Source organism: Mizuhopecten yessoensis, unplaced genomic scaffold (genome assembly GCF_002113885.1).
Source record: "Mizuhopecten yessoensis strain PY_sf001 unplaced genomic scaffold, ASM211388v2 scaffold10717, whole genome shotgun sequence".
Classification (NCBI taxonomy): Eukaryota; Metazoa; Mollusca; class Bivalvia; order Pectinida; family Pectinidae; genus Mizuhopecten; species Mizuhopecten yessoensis.
This window is the reverse complement of record NW_018408686.1, coordinates 269,926-286,567: the sequence shown is the minus strand read 5'-3', so window position 1 is coordinate 286,567 and position 16,642 is coordinate 269,926. Positions and strand designations below refer to the sequence as shown.

At 37.4% G+C, this 16,642-nt stretch overlaps 1 protein-coding gene across 2 annotated transcripts in view; it reads left to right on the top strand.

Annotated features, from left to right (window-relative positions):
- The window catches only part of LOC110462014 (exocyst complex component 3-like), a 29,908-nt gene extending 22,329 nt beyond the window's left edge, over window positions 1–7,579 (top strand). The window contains exons 21-25 of one of the 2 annotated variants that reach the window (XM_021515786.1): window positions 4,033–4,141; window positions 4,499–4,582; window positions 5,001–5,093; window positions 6,052–6,117; window positions 6,154–7,579. In XM_021515786.1, the coding sequence (XP_021371461.1) occupies window positions 4,033–4,141; window positions 4,499–4,582; window positions 5,001–5,093; window positions 6,052–6,117; window positions 6,154–6,171 (370 nt within the window). In that variant the 3' untranslated portion in view covers window positions 6,172–7,579. Of the gene's footprint in view, window positions 1–4,032; window positions 4,142–4,498; window positions 4,583–5,000; window positions 5,094–6,051 lie in introns of both variants that reach the window. The other variant, XM_021515785.1, reaches the window with a different exon arrangement.
- The last annotated feature ends 9,063 nt before the right edge of the window (window positions 7,580–16,642 follow it).

The following is a 16,642-nucleotide window of genomic DNA, read 5'->3' as shown; positions in this document are numbered from 1 at the left end:
AGGAAACTCTCGGCCAGTCAAATATATATACTGTACACTAGGAAACTCTCGGCCAGTCAAATATATATACTGTACACCAGGAAACTCTCGGCCAGTCAAATATATATACTGTACACTAGGAAACTCTCGGCCAGTCAAATATATATACTGTACACTAGGAAACTCTCGGCCAGTCAAATATATATACTGTACACTAGGAAACTCTCGGCCAGTCAAATATATATACTGTACACTAGGAAACTCTCGGCCAGTCAAATATATATACTGTACACTAGGAAACTCTCGGCCAGTCAAATATATATACTGTACACTAGGAAACTCTCGGCCAGTCAAATATATATACTGTACACTAGGAAACTCTCGGCCAGTCAAATATATATACTGTACACTAGGAAACTCTCGGCCAGTCAAATATATATACTGTACACTAGGAAACTCTCGGCCAGTCAAATATATATACTGTACACTAGGAAACTCTCGGCCAGTCAAATATATATATTGTACACCAGGAAACTCTCGGCCAGTCAAATATTTACCCTTCACTGTTAAATCTACATTTGCCAAGTGTAAATTGCGCACTTCACATGTTCACCCTTATTGGGGAGGGCGAAAAAGGTGGAAATTTAACTGCAGCAAAGAATTCCTAGTATACAGTATACCAATCTTTCCACCATAAAGACAACAAAGAAAATTAATGACCACGTTTAATGAAAGTGACAATTTTGTCCAGAATGTGTCTTTCAAACTCAAAAAAAAAAAGATTCAAAACACGACACAAATTGTTTGTTGGACATTTATATAATTCTGTACGTTATTTTTAGGTGAGATCCAAAGCTACCAGGAGAGACACATGATGAACAGAAGTGAACCCAAGTTTTACATTCATTACCTGGTGAGAGTCCTATTATAGATGTTCGTTTTTATCAGCCTCTGCTGTGAAGGGGTGCCATTGCTTTATTTCAGTAAACACAATTAAACAACTTCAATGCATAAAATGGGCTGCTGTGGTCGATAGGTTAAGGCGTCTGACATTCTGCTACCACTAGCCTCCACCACTGGGTCACGGGTTTGGGACCTACGTGGGGCAGTCGCCAGGTACTGGCCATAGGTCGGTGGTTTTTCTCCAGGAACTCTGGCTTTCCTCCACCCCAAAAACCTGACACATCCCTAAATGACCATTGCTGTTAATAGGATGTAAAACACAAATAAACCAATCCAATCAATGCATAAATGAAAAAGACTACAAAATATATTTTGCTATTTGTATCTTCTGGCAAAGAAAGAAAGATAGACTTGTATTCTGCTTTTACTTTGCTGTAGATTGCAAATATCAACAACACCATTGCTTTCTGTGACTACATGAAACAGTTAAGAAAGCGTTACATGAAGGAGGAATTTGATGACCGACTGGAGGAAGATGAGGACAATATCAGGAAAGATAGATTTCAATTGCTAACAGACAGATTCAAACAAATTGGGAACCTTGGGTAAGTCTCAGTTATGATGTCCTTTTAGAATTGTAAGAAATTAAACTGTATGGAGAAATCTGTATTGACTACAGCGGATATGATTTTCTGGATGAGCTCCCATCCTTACTGAACATATTAGCTGCACCACCTTTTTTGGGTGTCATCTACAGCAATATTTCTTGCCAGGAAATTTTCTTCTATCTATGTTTCTAACATCAGATACCAACTGTTTTCGTGTTGGTTGTGTTTACTATATCGGGCACCAAACTAATATCTTGAAACATTTGAAAGCTCGCTAAATTTTTAAATTGTGTATCATTCATTTTCTGCTTTTTGAGATAAATTGCCAAATATTACCATCACCAAAAATATTTGCAAGTGGTATGTTAAGGGTAAAATGAAACATTTTAATTACAGGTGTAACATACTCCTAGACGAGGTTTGGATTGACCTGCGGAACAGTAAATGTATTGATGAACTCCTCACTAAAAGTTGGTAAGTGACTGCCGAAGTCCTGATTCCCTTTGGTAAAAAATAGTTTTTCCTAAAAGTTTTATTTTGGCTTAAAATATTCAATTTTTATTGCAATGACAAAATCTTTATGTGAGTTTGTTATACTGCTCCAATGGGTACCTGGGAAACTTGTTAATCCAGGCAGTATTAATTGTAAGACATACATATCTCTAATCCATGGATTCTGACACTGACCAACTTTTCACCAGACCAATACAAAATCATTTAACATTTTCATGATAAAATAAAAAGCATTAATTTTGTTTTTAATTAGCAGACAACTTGAAGTCCTTTTTGATATTCATTGCATTCAGCCCTAAAAAAGTAGGTTTTATTGTTAATCTAAATGAGGGTTTCAGCATTGTGTCTGTAAGAATTCGTACAACTAAATCATTTAGTATATGTTATTACTAAGCTTTTGAGCTAATAGCGTTAATATTGAAGTTCAATACTAGTGACAACTGTCTTGAGTCATACATAGATACATACCTGACAAAGGCTTCTAAAGGTATTTTTGACAGGTTAAATCAGCTTAAATGGCAAATTAGAGTGCTACAGGCATTACTAAGGGGCACTGTATTTAACCAGAACAATTTTGAGGCAGGGATTACAATTATCATATGAAACACTTGCTGATTGGCTGATTAAGTTGTGTGAGTCAGAGCTGTGTTTGCTGATTGGCTGATTAAGTTGTGTGAGTCAGAGCTGTGTTTATGTTTTAGGTGTCAGGGATCCCACTCTGTAGACATAATCTATGCCACCTGGGCCGACTACAGCGGAGACTTTGTTCACCTCAAAGAGCCATTCAGTGTCGGACTCGTCGTAGAGGCACGTCACAGACTGCTAAAGGAGTACGTCAAAGCCATACTCTCCAAGTAAGTGACTTTTGATGAAGAAGCATCTAAAGCAAGATGAGGAATGTTTGTTGTTATTCTGAATTTTGCTGGTTCTTGTTTTTAGTTTGTCTTGGATATTACTTTTTAATTAATATATCCTGAATTTGAATATCATTGGGAAATCCATTGTATAGGGGAAATTATATTCTCTTACCTTTTCAATAATAGATTTGTTATTGCTTTATATTTACATTTGCACTGCAACCCACTATATGAACATTACCAGCAGAAATGCATTTCCTAGCGCACTTCATGCAATATGGATGTAACCGATTGGGTTCATTACCTGTAGAAAATTAAAAAAACTGCCGTTCAATCCCTATATAGATGGAAAAATTGTTACACTGAACATTTTGAAATGAACACATTTTACAAAACATAATATTTTGTCATGTAATTATCTGATTGTAAAAATAGCTGTCCAATGACATTGTAAGGTTATATTATATGTACAAGACCTCACAGTTGTTGTAAGGTTGTATGTACCAGGCCACACAGTTGTTGTAAGGGTGTATGTACAAGGCCACACAGTTGTTGTAAGGTTGTATGTACAAGGCCACACAGTTGTTGTAAGGTTGTATGTACAAGGCCACAGAGTTGAGAAATTGGTAAATAAAAAAACAGGTGTGCCCAGAGATACACAGAAAAAGAAAAAAAAAATGGACATGAATACTTACTGTAAAGAAAGAGAACTCTAAATGTACCATCGTCATATGCATTGAATATTCAGAGAAAGTGTTTTTCTCCTGCCCACACAACTTCAACAGCCCAGGTGGAGTATAAAATGGTCTGGGGTGGATGTTGCCGAAGCTGTGCTATGGCATTCAAGTGATCAGGTGGCACTATAAATCATACCGTTGGAAGTACGGTCCCACTACAAAAAAGAACACAATACATCTCCAGCATGCACGCAGGCATACACAAATAGGGAGATATTAGCCAGGTGGTATAGGTCTAGTAGTTAGCGCCTGATAAGGCAGCTCCTGCAAATTCCTCAAAATTGTATTGATTGATGTATATGCTAATTGTATTCATTGTATTAAATTGTATATCTATGTACTGTAAAGCGCTTTAGAGTGGCTTATGTTAGCTAGATAGGACGCTATATCAAATGTTGTATATTTATTTATTTTTATTTATTCATTATTTCACAGAAAGCTACCGCTGAAGAATTATGCTGAGCGTAAACCAATAGCTGATAAAATCTGCACAGAAGCTGATAAGCTGCAGGAACTGTTTAAAGAATATGGAAGCAGAAAAGCAGTAAGAATTTATGTTCAGTTTTAAAAAAAAATCTCTCTTTCAGAAGAATGTCAAAGATCAGTGAAAATAAGTTAAGATGCAGTATTAAAGCTTAATTCCTGACAAGTCTGACCTGTTTTTATCAGATTGTCTTCATGGAAGGACATATAAACTTCCAGTTCTTTACTAGCTGTTTTATAAAATAGATAAAATGTTTGAAGGAATCTTTCACTATATATCATCATGAGGCACACTGCGGCACACCTTAAGGCAGAACTCTTATTCGAATGTCAAGGTTACAAAGGTCAGAGTTCAACCACTTAATTCTCCAAGTTACTAAATATTTTTGGTTGTAAACATTGTTCGAATTTGTTTCAGGGGGACACAGATTTTGGACCCCTCAAGTTGTTGGCTGAAGTGTGGAAACTCAGAGATACCTCCATGATGCAACTCGAAATAACAGTGGGAAACTTTCATTTCTTTTCAATTGAGTTTGATTTAATAAGACTATTTTGAAAATCATTGATGGATTTTTTCATCAAATAAAAAGATTACATGCCTTCTGGAAGTTTGTTATAGAAATTATCCTGTAGCTCATTCACCCCTGAAATTTCATAATGGACTATTCCAACCTTTCAACTGGAAGAGTTCAAACGTGTCTTCCGGGGTTAATGAGTTTCAGAGTACGAATTTTAATGTAAAAGTAGATATGATTAGTGGTAAAACCAATGCTGTATTAGTATTTGTGAATTACTTGCCATGTAAGAGATCAGACTGTCGAATGTGTACGTACAGGTGATAGATCTTGTTGTAGGATCAAACATTCATTGGCCTTGGTAACATAAAACTTGAGAGTAATTTTTGTGGTTGTCTGTGACAGGGACTGGTGGTGAAACACCCTGACATCCGTACGGAACAGCTGATCAGCCTGCTGATGGGGCGTGGGGATATGAGTCGTGTGGAAGCTAGACAGGTACCTCATTACTACACGTCTGTCACTGAAATTAGTCTGTCAGTGTCATGTTTACACTGCTGCTGGTATGGCATGTAACTGATGTGTATGTCCACAGTCTGTCAACTTGTCCTGTAATGGTATAAAAGTTCCAAACATGAAGGGTTCCTGGTCAAAGGGATTAAATATTGTCAGATTTCACGAACTGTCCACCTTCCACCACCCTGGGATCACGAACTGTCCACCTTCCACCACCCTGGGATCAGGAAGGCCCCAAAAGAAGAAATCCTGGATAATGTTGATCAATATTATATAGATTCACAGGAATGAGGCCCAATAAGGGAAATCAGGCTTAATGTTCAATAGAGTACTCCTGATATATGGATGGGCAGATAAAGACTAAATTTGGTATGAAGCATTAGATTTTGTGTCGATTGAGAATGTGACAGAACTCCCAAGCAAATTAAGACTTCAGATTATAGCGGGTGTCCTGGACTACATATGTAACCAATTTGCTTTTATATAAGCATACTTTTTTTTTAAAATGCCATTCAATCTTTATATGTATACTCCTAAAGAGACGGTTGACAGATTGTGGGCTTGGTACACCCTCTTTTCGTATTGCAGAGTTATCTGCTCCTGTGAGCAGGTATTGATTGTTACGTCATTTGTTTGTGAGAGTAACGTTAACGTCATCAGTTTTTGAGAAAACGACGTAATTTTCTCACACAATCCAATGACGTAACAATCAATACCTGCTCACAAGAAAAGATAACTCTGTAATACTTAAAGACAGAATGGGAGGAAGCATCCCTAGGTACATTGATATATTAATCATTGTATACGCTTGTATAAATTTCTTCAAAACAAAAATATGTTGCCATAGAAGTTTAAATTCACAGCAAAAATATACATATGTGTACAGCGTTAAGATCTGGAAATGTGCTGTACCATGTAACAAAATGATGGTTCTTTACAGATGGTTCAAGACACGGTTGGAGAAGATGACCAACTGAAACCCAAACCAAAAGGAATATTCACCGAGGTGGCACAGATGAGCTGATCTGGTCGCAGCACCGAGGTGGCACAGATGAGCTGATCTGGTCGCAGCACCATTTGTTTTTGTACAATATTTATCCGGCAATAAGCCCATGCTTGGTATTAAGCCCACCAATGAATATTGCAGTTAGGAAGAAATGCCAGCAAAAGTTTTTTCTCTGTCCTGTTATAAGCACATCCGTAGGGGGAGGTGCTTATTACAGGACAGAGAAAAAACTTTTGTTTACAGTAGGCGATTATGTGTTGGCCCCCTGGGATAAATACAGTAAGATTATATTGGTTAATTGTGCTACTGTGAGGATGATAAATCAAGTTACAAAGTACACAGTCTGACCAAGAAGCAAAGCTGACAAACAGTTTAATGTTTTAAATGGAATTGTGGATTTCAGTACAGTTGTACTTTCAGATTAACCAAAGTCGCCAGATCTGCTGATCTGGTCGTTGCACCAAAATAATCATGAGTTTGCTTCCATATAATGACATATTGGATAATGTAGAGTTGCCTGGATTGGCTGATCTGGCCTCAACACCAAAACACTCCATAATTCTGGAATAGAGTGTTTCATCACATTCCGAGTATGTAGCATTTATATCATATATATATGTTGTGTACAAAATAAACAGTAGAAGTATGATCAGTCCAAATTACCAGAAAGCAACATCTCTTGTTATACAGTATGTTATGAGTTGTAAAGCATTTGGTTGCTTGTTATTGTCAAACTTGGCTAGAGGAAGTTTCCCTTTAGTAAAGATGGTAGAGCACTTGATATTTATTCCATAGTCCTTGGGTTTACTAGTGCAAGAACTTTAAACAAGTTATCTGGGTTACGTTGGCACCAATGTCAAAACCTGGGGACCATTTACCATATATAATATAAACCAGTCTACTACCAGTTCTGATTTGGTAAGCTGTGATACCAGAACCAAAATGGTGGACCACGATGTCCAGTCTGGGCCTATGACAAGTAAAACACAGACTCATACCTGGTGATAAGCCCACCCTCCACTTCTGACATGTTTTCATGCACAGGCCCCCTGGACTTATCACTGGTGGAAAACACGGTATGAAAATCTCCCAATACTTAAAAACGTGGTCACACTTGGTAGCACTCTAGAATGAGGTCTTTCTATGGAGGAGCAGTGTTATGTTACAGTTTCGAACCATCTGGATGTTTAATACTGACTCAGATACAGTTATTCATTCTGAAGAGCACTTGTCTAGTAGTTTGTTAGCATTGTCCCAGTGTTAAACAATTTATTGACAGCTGTTCAACATTATATCATTCCTGAGTGCTGATGATATGTTATATCAATGCTTTGTTTGGTGCCAATCAATTTATGTGCAATAGTTCATTTATGTATTTGTTTGTGAATGTTATGTAAAATGAAATTTAAAATAATTACATTTCTATGGTATCTTAAAAGACATTAAAGATAATTGTATTTCACCAGGTTGTTTCGGTGTTGTTTTTTTTTCCTTTTGGAATCAGAGCATGTTTATATCTTAGAGGTTTTCAATATTTAGTCCCACATCAGTTCCCGCGAGGAACTATAGATTTCGCTCCATCTGTTTGAAGATAGTTTTCTGGTGCACATCTTCTATAGGATTTCACCTCGAGTAACCAGATTTGGTATGCAAATTGATAGAGTGTTAAGTACAAAAAGTAGGTCACTGTGACCTATGGTTTAACATTTGAAAAAGTCTCTCCTGGGCACAACTTCTATACTGTTTCACATGAAGTATCCAGATTTGGTATGCAAACAGATCTTGGGATAGTGGAGTGTCATGTACAAATAAGGTCGCTGTCACCTATGGTTTGACCTTTGACCTTAACCTTAAAGTATGTCTTGGGCTTATATTGTATATTTTTTTACCTTGAGTAACCAGATTTGGTATGCGAGTATGTTTTGGCAGGTGGAGTGCAGAGTATGTCATTGTGAATTATATCCTTACATGTGTGAATAGTTCAGTGAAAAAAGACCTCATAACCGGTAGGGGACTATGGATTGCCTTGCAATACTTTGCCTTGTTCTGATTAGTCTAAAGAAAATCATGCAAATCTTCAAACCAAGTGAAACCTACAAATGAAATTGAGAAAGATCTGTCAAGTACTTCTTGAGAAAGATTTTGTACCGTCAAAATTCAATGCGGCTGCCTGGTGGTCATCTTTTTATCCAGTCAGTGATAAAAGCGGCACATATGTCGAGAATGTTTTGAAGATCACAGCATGGTCGAAGTTCACATAAACAGATCACCATCTCAACACCAATATTCCTACGCAAGGTAACGTACCCTTAAATTTGATTTGGATGTAACTAGTGCGAGTAGGCCAGGGTACTAATAATGACCAGGCAGCTCAATTAATTAGAGCGACAGTATAGTCATTAGACGTCCAGGGTGTTATGCTGGTCGGAGCCCTTGCATATTTGCTGTTAATTGTTGGTCTTTGTCTTTCATTTTTAGCTCGCCTGGCCCAAAGGGCCAAATAACCTATGGTGTGGTGGGGCGTCCGGCGTCAATATTTTACTTTCAACAACTTCTTCTTAACAAGAGGCCCAAGAGGCCCAAGAGGGCCTGTATCGCTCACCTGAATATTTAAGCAGTCATAGCAAAATATTCTCATTAAAAAATATTATAATGCACTAAAAATATTTCCCTCACAAACTTTGTTGGCTCCATCTGTTGAAACTACCAGCAAAATATTATTACAAGATTCTATGCTTTTTGATTCTTCAGAAGTTGCTTGACATNATACCTTTCAGTTCTTCAGAAGAAGTTGTTTGAAGTGTTTGACACATTTGACCCCTGTGACCTTGAAAGTAGGTCAAAGTCATTTTCATTCTCAAACTTTGTTAAGCTCCATCCCAGGAAGCCATCAGCCAAATATGAAGATTCTATACCTTTTAGTTCTTCAGAAGAAGTCGTTTGAAGTTTTTGACATATTTGACCCCTGTGACCTTTAAAGTAGGTCAAGGTCATTTTCGTTCTCAAACTTTGTAGGGCTCCTACCAACAAACCTTTCAGCCAAATATCATGACTCTAGGCCTATCCATTCTTCAGAAGAAGTTGTTTAAAGGAAAAGTTGACGGACGAGGACGGACGGACGGACGGACGACGCCACACCACGACATAAGCTCACTTGCCCTTCGGGCAGGTGAGCTAATAACCGAAAGGCCTAGCCTGATGATATTTGGCCAGGAACAAACCGGGATGAAAGGCTACGAAGTTTGTTCAAATAAATGACCTTCACCAATTTTCAAGGTCACAGGGGTCAAATATATAAACAACTTCTGATGAATAACCAAAAGGACCAGTATGGTGATATTTGGCCGGTAGCATGCTGGGATGAACGACTACCAGGTTTGTTCAAATGAATGACCCTTCACTTATATTCAAGGTCACCGAGGTCAATTATCTTAAAACAACTTCTTCTGAATAACCAAAAGGACTGGTATGGTGATTTTTGGTCAGTAGCATTCTGGAATGAAAGGCTACCAAGTTTGTTCAAATAATGACCTTTACCCACATTGAAGGTCACAGGGGTCAAATATGTATTAAAAACATTAAACAGCTTCTTATGAATAACCAAAATGCCCAGGATGATGATAATTGGCCAGTAGGATGCTTGGACAAAGGGCTACCAAATTTGTTCAAAGGAATGACCTTCGTATGTATTCAAGATCACAGGGGTCAATTGTCTTGAAAAACCTTTAAACAACTTCTTCTGAACAACCAAACATTAGTAGGCTGCTGATATTTGGTCTGTAACATGCTGGGATAAAGGGCCACCAACTTTGTTCGAATCGATTACCTTATTGAAGGTCACAGGGGTCAAATATGTTTAAAATCTTTTAAACTTCTTCAGAATAACAATAAGGCCCAGAATGTTGATATCTAGCCAGTAGCATGCTTAATTGAAGGGCTACCAAATTTGTTCAAATAAATGACCTTTGCAAGTATTCAAGGTCTCAGGGGTCAATTGTCTTGAAAAATCTTTTAACAACTTCTTCTGAATAACCAAAATGCCCAGGATAATGATATTTGGCCACTAGCATATTCGGATAAAGAGCTACCAAGTTTGTTATTGGGCCTGTAGCACGCTGGGATGAAGGGCTACAAAGTTTGTTCAAATGAATGACCTTGACCCACTTTCAAGGTCACATGGGTCAAATGTCTTAAATCTTAAAATCAATTGGTTTGAAAACCCTTTAATCAACCTCTTCTGAATAACCAAAAGGGTGATGATATTTGTCCAGAAACATGCTGGCATGAAGGGCTACCACTTTTATTCGAATCGATGACCTTTATCTATATTGAAGGTCACCCGGTTCAAATATGTTTAAAAACTTTAACCGCTTCTGAATAACTAGGAGGCCCAGAATGTTGATATCTGACCAGTAGCATGCTTGTATGACAGGCTATCAAGGTTTTTCATTTGAATGTCCTTGTCCCACTTTCAAGGTCACATTTGGTCAAATATGTATAAACCTTTAAATGAATCTCAATAACAATGGGCCTGCATTGCTCACCTGGTACAGATGTATTAATCTCACACTTGTGATCTTAAAAGTGGACTAAAATACAGCTACGGGCATAATACCAGTGCTTGATTTATAAGAAACTATTAAAAGATTTAATCATGTGACGCCTGTGACCTTGAATGTCGAGCAAGGACATTAGGTTGAAAGTGGGTCAAGGTCATTCATTTGAACAAACTCGGTAGCTCTTCATTCCAGCATGCTACAGGCCCAATAGCAGTACCCTGGGCCTTTTGGTTATTGAGAAAAAGTCGTTTTGAAGATTTTAAGACATTTGACCCCTGTGCCTTTGAAAGTGGGTCAAGGTCATTCATTTGAACAAACTTGGTAGCCCTTCATGTTACTGGCCAAATGTAAGCACCCTATGCCTCTTGGTTATTTCGAAGTTGTTTAAATGTTTGAAACATATTTGACCCCTGTGACCTTGAATATAAGTCAAGGTCATTTTATTTGAACAAACTTTGTAGCCCTTTATTCCAGCATATTACTGGCCAATTATCATCACCCTAGGCCTCTTGGTTATTCAAAAGAAGTTGTTTAAACGTTTGAAACATATTTGACCCCTGTGACCTTGAATATAAGTCAAGGTCATTTATTTGAACAAATTTGGTAGCCCTTCATCCTAGCATGTTACTGGCCAAATATCATCACCCTAGGCCTCTTGGTTATTCAAAAGAAGTTGTTTAAAGGTTTAGTTATATTTGACCCCTGTGACCTTGAATATAAGTCAAGGTCATTTATTTGAATAAACTTGGTAGCCCTTCATCCCAGCATGTTACTGGCCAAATATCATCACCTTAGGCCTTTTGGTTACTGAGAAGAAGTTGTTTAAAGTAAAAAATTGATGCTGGACGGACCCCGAACCATGCCATAAGCTCACTTGGCCCTTTGGGCCAGGTGAGCTAAAAACAAAAAGACAAAGATAAATACTAGATATATAATACTTTATTCTGTAATAAGGATTTTTTTAAACTTTAGAAAAATAATATCACACAGACTTCTGTAACAGCTGTCTACATACAACACCGACAAGTCTATAAAAACATAGAACATTTTCAAACCCTCGGTCATCCTCGATACTCCAGTGGTTACGCTCACTGCACCCCTGAGCCTGTATTCATGAAACTGTTCTTATGCTCATTAAGCATGGATTCTGTGCTCAAACCAATTTTATTGTAACTCATTTAAAACATGTCAAAGATCAAAAAGTCAAATGTAAACATTGAAAACTATATTCGGCTATAAATCTCTTTAAATGTTTTCCAAATCATAGACAAAATAAGATTTTCTTAAAAATTTATTACAGCAACAAGAAATTAGGTTTGAGCACAAAATCCATGCTTGAGCATAAGAACGGTTTCATGAATATGGACCCTGGAATACTGTCATAGCAAAGTCAAAGGCACACAGCTAGCTTTTTGATTGGTCTCGGGTAAAAAGAATCTGACCAATCGCAAGGCTGATACTTGTCCTTTGAAGATTACAGAGGAGCGACACCCAACTTCAAAGCCTGTCAAGTTTACTGTCATAAGACCGAGGGATTTCTTTTGATGTACACCAAAGGATCAAACTAGTCTCCTTGTCTTACCCACAAGTTGTGCACACCGAGCCTTCGATTTTGCCAGGACATATTCCAAGGGTGCAGAGAGTGAAAGTGAACATAATCCCTGGAAGGTCATTGGTCAGCTTGTACAGGGTAATGGAGAACTTGACTCCGAGAAGAGGATCCCTTGGACTGACCACTATACTGCTTGGCTACTCAATACATCACTTTATTGTAAGTTCCTACGTATACAGATATAATTGAAAAAGGGAACTACTTTATTATCTCCCCTTATTGATGTTATAGGAAGGGACGAGTGCAATGAGCCAGACCAAGAATGGAACCCATCCGAACCCCCAAACTGAAAATCTTCAAACTCAGGACTTTCAATCAACTCTTGACATGTACCAATTTCAAAAATCACATAACATTTTACCTGAAATTTGGAGGGTCAAACCACATGTCAAATGGACATATCCTTTCAAACCAAAGACTCAAAGATCATCTTTGGAGTCAAAAAATTACTCAAAAGAGTCTACTGCAAGTTTTGTAACTCTGCATTAGCTTAATGTTGGAGTACATCGGAGTAATTGGAGAAAACCCACATGGTCAGACAGGTGATCAAATACCTTTTCACGTCCGATCAGGGAATTGAACCCCAGCCGCCTTGGTGAAAGGCAAGTGTGTTATCATCTGCGCCACCGGACCACCTTCAGATTTCTTCCCACTCAATGACTACCAGAGTGCTTAAATCCATGTGGGCCAAAATTGGGTCAAGATCTATTACTGACTGGCTGTAACAGAATGGTGCAGGCAAGGACATTATTGATCAAAAGCAAAAAAACAGACGTTAAAATACACCTCTAGGTGACATACTCTGTCTGAGCACTACATTACTATTCCGGATTAATGGAGCGCTGTCCCAGTTATGTCTCTGTATAACTTAGAGACAGACATACAGACTGACTTTGCTATATCAGATAGCTATTATCAGAGTTTTACTTTTTACACAAACATTGTATGTATTTAACATATTGCAACATGTCAAGGTCCCTTTGTCAAGCTCCAGTTGGTCTTGAAATTTTGTGATGCATTTAATACATACATTGTTTGTGTATTACCTCAAGGTAAGTGAAAGTTTGATAGTACATAGTTCCAAATTGATTAATCTTACTGAACATTTCAGATAGCATTAGACAGTCTGTATGTGGTACTGGTGGTACTGGCGTAAATGCAAACCCTTTTATATAATCATGATGTGTCAAGAACAAATAAAAACAAACTTTATTTTGTTTTAAAATGATTGGAATATATTACTACAACCATACTGACCATTGGGTGGATGAAATATTTTATGTATATTTTATATTTTCCTTCATAAAGTGATATGGTATGAAGAGGATGGCAGATCTATACATTTGTCAATATTCTCAATATGTGATTTTTTTTTAAATTGTGGATCTCAAAGCTTTTTCCTAATTATTCAGTTTTGACAAATATTTAAAAATATAAATACACATATCAGAGTGATTTAATTTTTGAAATATTCTATAAATACTGTTTGATATGTTTCAATCTAATCATTTCATCAATTTCATGTTATATCTAGTAGCTGTCATAATCAAGTATACAAAATCTTTTACTTCGTTTCTAGAAAGAGAAATGTAGATAACACTTCAAATGTTCCTGTCTGTTAACTTTGAGAGGGTTAGTGTCCTGTTAACTCTCCATTCCTTAAAACTAAAAGGTTTCGCTACATTAAAGGCACAAAACAGAATACCATCCTTACCCAATAATAATGTTTTAACTACTAACATTTTTCTATTTTCAAAATATTGATTTCCAAGCAAGAACTGATTACAAAATCACAACAACGTTACTAATAACAATCATAATGAATTTGATACCAAATTTAAAACAGTTCACAAATCAATTTTTCTATAAACAAATCTAAACAATTTTGGTCTATCTTTATGTCACTTGTATGTTAAACTATTCAGATAGTAGAGCACACAGACACTATTCACACAGATCCTCTGCTCCAACCCATGGAAAATCATAGGCTGAGGCAAAGTCGTCCAAACATGCACATCAACGTTTCTGTTTCTGAGCGCTTCACTTTGCATGTAACCAAAATGGGTTAGATTGTTTTCTGATTACAGGGTCACCTAAGTTAATGATTAACTCACCCTTCTATTATGTAACCTGTTTAATATTTCAGGGCATTACCAAGGGAGACAAGAGAATCAACTCTGTATTATTTTTTGGTTTAACAAGGGGAGACAATCTGAGCATGTTTATAACAAAGGGAGGCAATCTGATCAATACGAATAGTTTCATATATCAAAATTTGGTATTATTTTTTGGTTTAACAAAGGGAGACAATCTGATAATCTTACAATGTAACACAGATTCTCTTCAATTTTACACAATTTTTCTGAACTTGTCAATTAACTTATTTCAATTCAATTCAACTACATTAATCATCACCTACAAATAATTTTCACTTTACTCTCGGATTTCCAGGATCAATTACCAGAAGTTCTATGTAAGGCCAAAACTATTATAGTTGTGTTTCCTGACTCAACTAGAAAGAAAGATAGGTAGGGAGAGAAAATATTATTGAGATATTTTTTCCGATAATGGAAATCTCAGTTACTCACATGTAACACATGTAATCACATGTAATGTATCATTATATGTTATCACGTAGATTGATAGAAATCTATAACATCTGTACATTGAATCCATCTTTTGATCTCCGGAAAAATACCTCATGTTCTTAGATATTCTTGTGAAAACAATCAAAAACTGAAAGTGAAATACCAGCACTTTGCTTTGAATGAAACTGCAAACACTACTGTCGTCATGTGTGGTATAAATAACAAATCAAACTAGATATAATTCATCCAATCTGGGCCTGCATCCAAACAAATCTGAACCCTTACCACAAAGTAATATTGTCAACAATCTAATCACATGTGTCATTTTGGTCCTTCCACTTCCCGGGTTGTAACTACCATACATTGTTTATGATATAAACATTGTTAAAGAAATAGAAATTGTGAAAAAAATGTTGACGGATGTTGTACCCTTTGAACGAAGATTGTTTCATTATCATCTACAGTAAAAAGCGTACCACTTTGGAAAATGGAATTACAACAAGTCACAACAAAATTGGTATTGAGTTACATTCTATATATATATTAATCGTAAGCCATGATAAAACACAATGTAATATTGCACTAAAACGTCAGCAGTTTAATATGGTCAGTAATATACCAAACAATAAACTGGTATACCACTTGTACCACAACAAATACACCTTTATATAGAATCTGGTAACCCAAACAAAGGGACAGTCAACATACATTCTGTCTATCTGCCCTATCTGTAAAAGTGATCAAAACATGACAAATGCAAATTTTACCCTAATTTGTCTATGGGTGTAAGACCACAGGTGCTAGCCTTGTCTGTTTATGGGTGTAAGACCACAGGTGCTAGCCTTGTCTGTTTATGGGTGTAAGACCACAGGTACTAGCCTTGTCTGTCTATGGGTGTAAGACCACAGATGTTAGCCTTGTCTGTCTATGGGTGTAAGACCACAGGTGCTAGCCTTGTCTTTCTATAGGTGTAAGACCACAGGTGTTAGCCTGGTCTGTCTATAGGTTTTAAGACCACATGTACTAGCCTCGTCTGTCTATAGGTATAAGACCACAGATGTTAGCCTTGTCTGTCTATGGGTGTAAGACCACAGGTGTTAGCCTTGTCTGACTATGGGTGCAAGACCACAGTTGTTAGCCTTGTCTGTATATGGGTGTAAGACCGCAGGTGTTAGCCTCATCTGTCTATGGGTGTAAGACCACAGATGTTAGCCTTGTCTGTCTATGGGTGTAAGACCACAAGTGATAGCCTTGTCTGTCTATGGGTGTAAGACCACAAGTGATAGCCTTGTCTGTCTATGGGTGTAAGGCCACAGGTACTAGCCTCGTCGGTCTATGGGTGTAAGACCACAGGTGTAAGCCTTGTCTGTCTATGGGTGTAAGACCACAGGTGATAGCCTCATCTGTCTATGGGTGTAAGTAAGACCACAGGTGTTAGCCTCATCTGTCTATGGGTGTAAGGCCACAGGTGTTAGCCTCGTCTGTCTATGGGTGTAAGACCACAAGTGATAGCCTTGTCTGTCTATAGGTGTAGGACCACAGGTACTAGCCTTGTCTGTCTATGGGTGTAAGACCACAGGTACTAGCCTCGTCGGTCTATGGGTGTAAGACCACAGTTGTTAGCCTTGTCTGTCTATAGGTGTAAGACCACAGATGTTAGCCTTGCCTGTCTATGGGTGTAAGACCACAGTTGTTAGCCTTGTCTGTCTATGGGTGTAAGACCACAGGTGCTAGCCTTGTCTGTCTATGGGTGTAAGACCACCGGT